Source organism: Zingiber officinale, chromosome 2A, assembly GCF_018446385.1.
Source record: "Zingiber officinale cultivar Zhangliang chromosome 2A, Zo_v1.1, whole genome shotgun sequence".
Lineage (NCBI taxonomy): Eukaryota > Viridiplantae > Streptophyta > Magnoliopsida > Zingiberales > Zingiberaceae > Zingiber > Zingiber officinale.
In genome coordinates, this window is record NC_055988.1 from 35,818,547 (window position 1) to 35,826,360 (window position 7,814).

General features: G+C 37.9%; 1 protein-coding gene across 1 annotated transcript; it reads left to right on the top strand.

The window, feature by feature from the left end:
- The first annotated feature begins 4,737 nt into the window (after positions 1–4,737).
- Positions 4,738–6,644, top strand: LOC122041029 (protein CURVATURE THYLAKOID 1A, chloroplastic-like). The gene is made up of 5 exons (XM_042600560.1): positions 4,738–4,945; positions 5,263–5,354; positions 5,429–5,536; positions 5,866–5,937; positions 6,375–6,644. The coding sequence occupies exons 1-5, from the start codon at positions 4,777–4,779 to the stop codon at positions 6,441–6,443; spliced, it is 510 nt and encodes a 169-aa protein (XP_042456494.1). The 5' UTR covers positions 4,738–4,776; the 3' UTR covers positions 6,444–6,644.
- The last annotated feature ends 1,170 nt before the right edge of the window (positions 6,645–7,814 follow it).

The following is a 7,814-nucleotide window of genomic DNA, read 5'->3' on the forward strand; positions in this document are numbered from 1 at the left end:
TGGCTCTCGCCCCTCGGATGCATCCAAGCCCACGGCTTGTCCCCAATGTCATCCTTCGCGTATGCCTTGAAGTTGCTTCCCTCGACCCTTGTCCTTGTTGCCTTGTCCACGGTCCCTCGGATGCTTCATCCTTCACCGGACCCGAAGCCGTCAACCTGAGTCACATGTGTATCTTGCAGTCCTGCACAACTCAAGTACACATATCAAATACAAGGGTGAACCTAACTTAAACCCTTTGCCCAAACACCAAAACACATGGTCCCACGAACCATTGGGATTGCTCCAACATTTATTTCTTATTTCTTCATTGAATATGTGGATTGAAAAGATGTAGAAATTATAAATATTGATCAATTTTTGTAAATTCCCCATAAATGAGCTTCCTTTTTTTGTTCCTTGTCTGCAGCTTGGAGAGAAATTATGGTTCACTGTTGGAGGTTAGCATATTCCTTTTGGCACATCACTATAGGTAAGTTAATTTTTCCTTTCTTTGATAGTTATGGCATGCTTCCTTAAATTATCTCCCATCATCTCTAGTAGAAATATTATTGCTATATATCTGGCAGTCTCTTCTTTCTGACATGCCCGTCGCACATTTCTATTTTCCTCAATAAATTGTAAAGTTTTATCGTAGTTTCACCCAGATGTGCTTCCATGACTTACAAATTCTTATGATTTTTGTAGGATATCTGGACCTCCTTGTGGAATCTATCAGAAGAAGGTGAATGATTCTACAGTTCAAATATATTTTTCTTGTGCTTTATTCTGAACTCCTGAGTACTAGTTTAGGTCTAGTGTTTGGAAAAGATTTTAATTCTTAACTAGATAAATTGTTTAAGTTGCTCAAATTCAAAGTGAATATATTTGTGATAAGTCTTCTTGATGTTCTTTTCGTTCTTCTAGATTCGTTGATGTTGAAAATAAAGAATATGGAGGTAAGTTGACTAGGCTACACTTCTTTATTATTTTCTAGTTTAGTGTTAGGATTTTGTATTACATTACCTTGCTTATCTCTTTGTATTTTTTGTGTTACATTATTACTTTGTTTATTTCTTTGCATTCTTGAGTTAAATTGTGTTTTTTTTTGTTAAAAATTCAAGTGAGTACTCTTTGTAAACACCTCTTACATTCTAAATGAAATTGATTATAAATAAAATTGTTATTCTTGGATAATTGGATAGTGTAGGAATGGAAAAAACATTATATCAATAGTTTTAGAATTGATACTTCATTCTTATTTCTATGTTAGATTATAGGAATTTATGCGTAAATAAAAAAGAAACAATCATCCTAGATAAAAAAAATCTTATTTCCTTATCCTATTTGTAGAAACAAAATTTTATAGATTAAAATAATTATTACTTAAATTGGTGGAAAGATAAAATTGGAGCATAATTAATAATTTCACCTAGGACCTTTGAACAACAAGACCGACTCTGAAGGAGAAGTAAGACACGTTATGGATTCGATAGATCCATCATTCTCGCCTCAATAGTGTGGACATGTGGATTTCGTCGGTCAAGCATTCGTACTCTCCATTGATTATAAAGCTATTGTAGATACGGGATGACTTGGCTTCTTCTCTAGAGGTGGCTACACAAATATTGGCCGGATGGTTCAAGTGGGGAAGTAAAGGTGTTGCTATAGTATATGATCATTTCAAGCAGCCGGCTCCGAAGAAACCTTGGGCTAGCATATTTTAGAAGGTGTATGTTCAGCCGAGCCATGGCTTTACAGTATGATTCTTGGCATATAGGAGGCTTTATATCAGAGATTGCTTGGAGTATTCTACTGTGACATATTGTACATTTTGTTGCCACTTGATGGAATCGCATGAGCACCTCTTCTTCATATGCCCTCCAGTGGCATCGATTTAGAGTAGCTAGAGTTCGAACATGACGTGTGGCAAATGTTCAGGATATCGTGGTGATGGTGTTTCGGCATGACACAAGTGTGTGGCTATCTGTTTCGAGGGCTTCAAGTGCATGTATATCAAACCTTAGACATTACGTTGACCAATTATTGTATTAGGCTAGAGTAGATAACTAAGGTTGCGCCTGTATACCTCTTTTAGATATAAATACACATTTACCTTATAAAAAGATAGAAATTAAGTTGCATCATAATTAATAAACTGAATCATGTAACAAAAGCTTCAAAATGAAATAGATTGTGCATAAATAATCTAAATATAATTCTTAATAATCGAAGCTCTATACCGCTTGTCAAAAAAAAAAATAAATGAAATAATCATTTTGTGCAAACCATCACGTATAAAATCCTAGATCTTTCATGTTTAATTATTAAAAATTAATAATAACTATGTAAAAATGTACTGGAATCCAAAATACTTAGTATCCTTTTAAAGTTGTACAATCCGCCTTCCAAATCATCCCTTGAGAGATGTCCTCATGGCATAAATGAGCTGAAAACCATGTGACAGATTTATAATATGAAATAAGGGTCGAATCACAATGAAATCATGGAAACTAATAGCAAAAATGAATACGTTTATCATTAGTACTCCCGTAGATAAATCACAGACGTCTATTAGTCTTTAGAATAGTGACTAGCACATAAGGGAGGTATTTACCTCGGTTTTGTCGAGATTCGAACCTCAGACCTCATGATGACAACACCTCATGCGCTAATTACTAGACCCATCCGAGGGGACAAACTAAGGTAGGGTAAACTTTTTTACGTAACTAGGGTCATCGCTTCGCTGCCTCATACCCCAGAAACCCCCAAAGGGATTTTTTGGGGAGTCTCAGTACCACGTATCCGACAGATAAAGAGTTGATAAGAGGACTCGAACTCGGCACCTCAGTCAACATTGCCCCAAATTCCCCAAATTGGGGACTTTTTAATTGATAAGAGTCTGCGCAGGTGGGGGCTCGAACCTAGCACCTCAGTCAATGGGTAACAACGTCATAACCAGAGCACCCCTAGTTCAGTTGTTGAAACTAAGGTAGGGTAAACTTTTTAACGTGACTGGACCCACCGCTTCGCAGCTCCATACCCTAGAAATCTCTGAAGGGATTTTTTGGGGAGCCTCAGTACCAGATATCCGACGGATAAATAGCTGATAAGAGGGCTCGAACTCGGCACCTCAGTCAACATTGCCTCAAATTGGAGACTTTTTAATTTATAAGAACCTGCGCAGGTGGGGATTCGAACCTGACACCTTAGTCAATGGGTAACAATGTCATAACCAGAGCACCCCTAATTCAGTTGTTACAATGAAATCATGGAAAATGCACTCCTACATGGGGGTCTATTCGGTACCTGATTTATCTATTTATATCTAACCATAGGACTGACGATAGCCACGATATTAAGTCATTTGGGGTGAGCGATATCATTTTTTGCAATATGATTCCCTTAAGTAGGGATGTAAACGAGCTGAACCGAGTCGAACAGTATTAGGCTTGAGTTCGACTCGTTTAAGTTATATTCGGGCTCGAGCTCGGCTCGAGCTCGAATCGAGCTTTTATCACAAGACTCAAGCTCGGCTCGTTTTAGAATTATCAAGCTCGCGAACAGTTCGAGCTCGGCTCGTTATTAGCTCGATTATCAAAATTAACGAGTCTAACTAGTTAAGCGAGCTCGGGCTCGTTTTTGGACTCGTTTAGAGCTCGTTTTTGGATCGTTTTAGAGTTCATTTTTTGGCTCATTTTAAAGCTTATTTTAAGGCTCGTTTTAAAGCTCGATTTAGAGCTCGATTTTTGGCTCGGTTTAAGACTCGTTTTTTTGGCTCGTGAGCCTATAAACAAACATGTTCGCGAGCTCACGAACCGAATATCCTTAAGCTCGAGCTCGGCTCGATAAAACTGTCGAATTCGAAATCGAGCTCGGCTCGATAAGATAAACGAACGAACTCGAACGAGCTTTCTACCGAATCGAACTCCGAATAGCTCGCGAATTATTTGATTCATTTACATCCCTACCCTTAAGAGACCCCTCCAATTTTCTCTCGACACTCTCTTAATAATGAGATTCAGAAGAGAATAGATGATGATATATGTGTTGTCCAGTTATCCTTTAATATTTTTTATTTTACGTAACAGATGATTTAGTTCATCTCATATATCTCTTATAATTATTCATCTCTAAATTATACAAAAAGAGATATATTATAGGATAAATGGGTGGGAGACTTCTATACATTAAAGGACGATACCTTATCAGTTATAATAAAGCTCAAATACTTAAAATCTTTGTTGATCACTTTAATTGTATTTAAACTAATATGTCAATCGGTAACACATAATTACTTCAGTTGAATTAAGTATTTAATATAAAAGTAATAGAAAAGTAGAAAAGAAACCAAAAACTAATTATTTTTCATTATAACGATGATGACTAAAAAAGAATTTGAACGAATAAAAAGTTATTAGTTTTTTTATAAATTAAACTCGAAAACATTATGTTATACATAGCATAAAGAAAATAAATGCATGAAAACGTTACTTGCCTATTAGAAAAATAAAATAAAATAAATTTTTTATATTGATTTGTAAAAAAAATAAAACAAAATGTTTCCAAGTTTTTATTAATTATATTTTCTCTGAATTGTTTTTTTCTTGGTGACTTTTTTTTTCTTCGTTTGTTCGTCGCCCAAAAGAGATAACGATAGGAAGGCAGCCAATCAGAGTGAACCTATCTGCCACGTGTCCAATTTATAGTAGCCAGCAGGTGGGGGGACTGAGCCTCGCTTTGTTTTAGCAGTCATGAGCTCCCGCTGCGTCGTGGGTGTCTCACAAATCTCGCACCATTATGGCGGCGACGGCATCTGCAGCGTCATGCCCCGCGGCGGTTCTGGCCGGAGCCCGCATTCCCTCGCCTGTCGCTGTCACTGTCACTGCTCGACCCACCGTCCGCTTCTTCTCTCCGCCTCGACTTTATTCTTCGTCCAAACTCCTCCATCTTGACTCCCAATCGCAAGGTATCCTTCTCCATCCTCCTCTTCATTCTTCTAAGTCCCTTATTTGGGCCAACTAACTGTGGATGCTTGTGAATAAGTTGGAATTTTGATATTAATCTAGCTTGGGTTACCCGAATTTGTTGTCCGGAGGTTGCATTGCGTATTTAATTTAGTTTAGCGGAAGATTAAGTTTTTGAGAAATTTTGTAGGGTTTTGCTTGCCCTAATCTTTTAACATCTTAGCAACAGTCTGTTTCTTGCACTTTATAAATTAGTTTATTAGGTTTTCAACGTTAGGTAAACCAATTGGTGGTGCCTGATTAAGATCTTTAAGAGCAGATGTTGGCAGATTCTCTTCACTCCGTGCAAGAGCTTCTTCAGATGAGTCCTCTGCCTCTGTTGATGATGTCATTGCAGATTTGAAGGCGAAAGTATGCCCACCAAATTTTTCCATGTTTGAATTTGGATGTGCAATGCTTATTTCATTCTGTCATTGTAACAACAGTGGGATTCACTGGAGGACAAATCCACTGTGCTCTTATATGGTGGTGGCGCGCTTGTTGCGTTGTGGCTATCATCGATTGTTGTTGGGGCAATCAACTCAGTTCCTCTGGTATTACCATCATCTTAGCACTTGTTCCTCTGAACTCAATGAGTTTTTGGGGTGGTATATTTTCATAGCTATTGTGATTTACTGGTTGATACTTAAGCTTTAGGGAGTCCTTTTGCACTGAATTTTTATATGCTGATAATTTAAGATAAATGCTTGAATTGTCTTAAATCCTTTTTCATAATCATTCTTGCTGATTTGAGCAATTCAGATGACTAATAACAAACCAACTGTTCTTTTACCATGCAAAACATTGAGCATAACTTTACAGTTTGCAGAAAGAGTGTTATGTCTTCTTTGATGTACTCAAACCTCCCTTTCTATATTTACAGCTTCCAAAAGTCCTGGAGTTAGTAGGGCTTGGATATACTGGATGGTTTGTGTATCGCTACGTGCTTTTTAAGGTAAATGTTATGTGGCAACTCTATGTTCACAAGAATTTCCAGTTTAATTCGTACCGTTTGTTATAATACGCATAAAAGGAACTACTATTTCACAGGAGCTTGTTAAATGTTTAAATTTTATTGTTTATTCTGAAGCTTGAGATTTCTATAGGACTTGAAAACATCTTCTACTTGTTGAAAGAAGTAGTCCTATCATTCTGTTAAGATAGAGGCATAAGTTTGGATAATTGCTTGTGCACTCTTCGATCCCAAGATGTAAGATTATGTACATACTTATACATTCATTGTAACTTTGTTTTAGAAGGTAGATAGGTAGATCAACGTAGTTTAATCAGCATAGAAATTTACCATAGTTAATTTCCCCTTTTTTTTTCTCTTCTTTATATTCTCTCTCTCTCTCTCTCTCTTTCTTGACATATGTTGAACATCATTCACAGGAAAGGAGAAAAGAGCTTGCCAGTGACATTGAAAATTTGAAGAAAAAGATTGCTGGATCGGGCGAATGACTTCAGTTAGCTGGCAATTCAAGGAGTTCCCAGTGTTTTATGATTGAGAATGTTTCTCGTGCTGTTCATATGTATTTGTTAGCTATACCTTTATTGGGAGATGTTTATGAAATTGTTGATTAATTTGTTAGCGCAATGCAAAGATTATGGTTTGCTGTACAAGACAAATAACTAGTATTCACCATTTTGTTCTATGATTAAGATTTTCTTTATCTTTAAGTCACAATCAGATAATGAGACCTACCCAGTATAGCTCGCGTGTAGACTTAATTAGACATGTTACTTTGGTCGAAGAAAGTTTGATGTCAATGACAATTGGAGTAGGTACATGCTCTTAGTTTGGTTAACTTACAAATCCACTTCATTCGTATTGGGAGCAATTCATATTAAGTGAGAGTAGTTTGTGTGAATTACGAGGTACCCCCAATTAACCGGAAGTAGTCAATCTAATATAGATGTAAGTAAATTTCATCCAGTTTATATAAAGTGAGAACACTGCCTTCTTGGATGAAGTGGAAGCAGTTTAGATGAAGAGCAATAAACTTACGGATGGACATACCAGGAATTCTTTATGACTGGCCGATTGTTAAAAGAGTGGAACTGCGTGCTAATTGTGTTGATTCCCAAGTTGGATCACTCTCCGCAAGTAACGGGCGGTCGGCCCATTTTCTGCTACACGGTAATATACAAAGTCATCTCAAAGATCTTAACAAATCAATCGGTGAAGGTGACGGACAGATTACTAGACCAGCCCACTCCGTTTTTGTTCAGAAACGATCTATATCCGAGAACATCCACCTAGCACAAGAGCTATTGCGGAAGTATGTTAGGAAGTGGGTCTCCCCATCTTGCGTGTTCAAAGCTGACCTTCAAAGGACATTTGACAAGGTGGATTGAGGGTTTCTACAAGTTGCACTTGGTTATGTTTTCCTCAATAATTCTGAGCTTGGATTACTGAGTGCATTACCATGGTATCCTTCTCAATTGGCATCAATGATGATATGTACGATTTCTTCAAAGGGCATTGAAGGCGCCTTCAATGTTGTTGAGGGCGCTCTCAATTTGATGAGAGCAGAGGCGCCTCCAACGATTGTTGAGGGACGCCTCCAGTTACTTTTCCAGCATTTCTTTATTTTCACTTTAGCTTCCGAAGTCTCGATTGCTTGGGTGATTGCGACCAACCGAAATAGGGTTCACCCGAACCCAATTTCTGGCCTTCTCCTCGAGCAGGCTTCCGCTCCGACTTCTCGCCTCTCGAACGTCACGTACATTATTCTCGTCCACCGGTGTACTCTTTCGCAACTCTTTCGTCTCTCGGACGCACCGAGCTCGTCGGCTCCGTTCCCGTGTCGTTCTTCTCGCCAGCTGCGG

What these genes read in the sequence shown, in the direction of transcription:
- LOC122041029 (XM_042600560.1), top strand. Translation starts at nt 4,777, where the DNA reads ATGGCGGCGACGGCATCTGCAGCGTCATGCCCCGCGGCGGTTCTGGCC. An exon ending in CAATCAACTCAGTTCCTCTG is followed by an intron (nt 5,537 to 5,865) that starts GTATTACCATCA and finishes CTATATTTACAG; the next exon opens with CTTCCAAAAGTCCTGGAGTT. An exon ending in ATCGCTACGTGCTTTTTAAG is followed by an intron (nt 5,938 to 6,374) that starts GTAAATGTTATG and finishes CATCATTCACAG; the next exon opens with GAAAGGAGAAAAGAGCTTGC.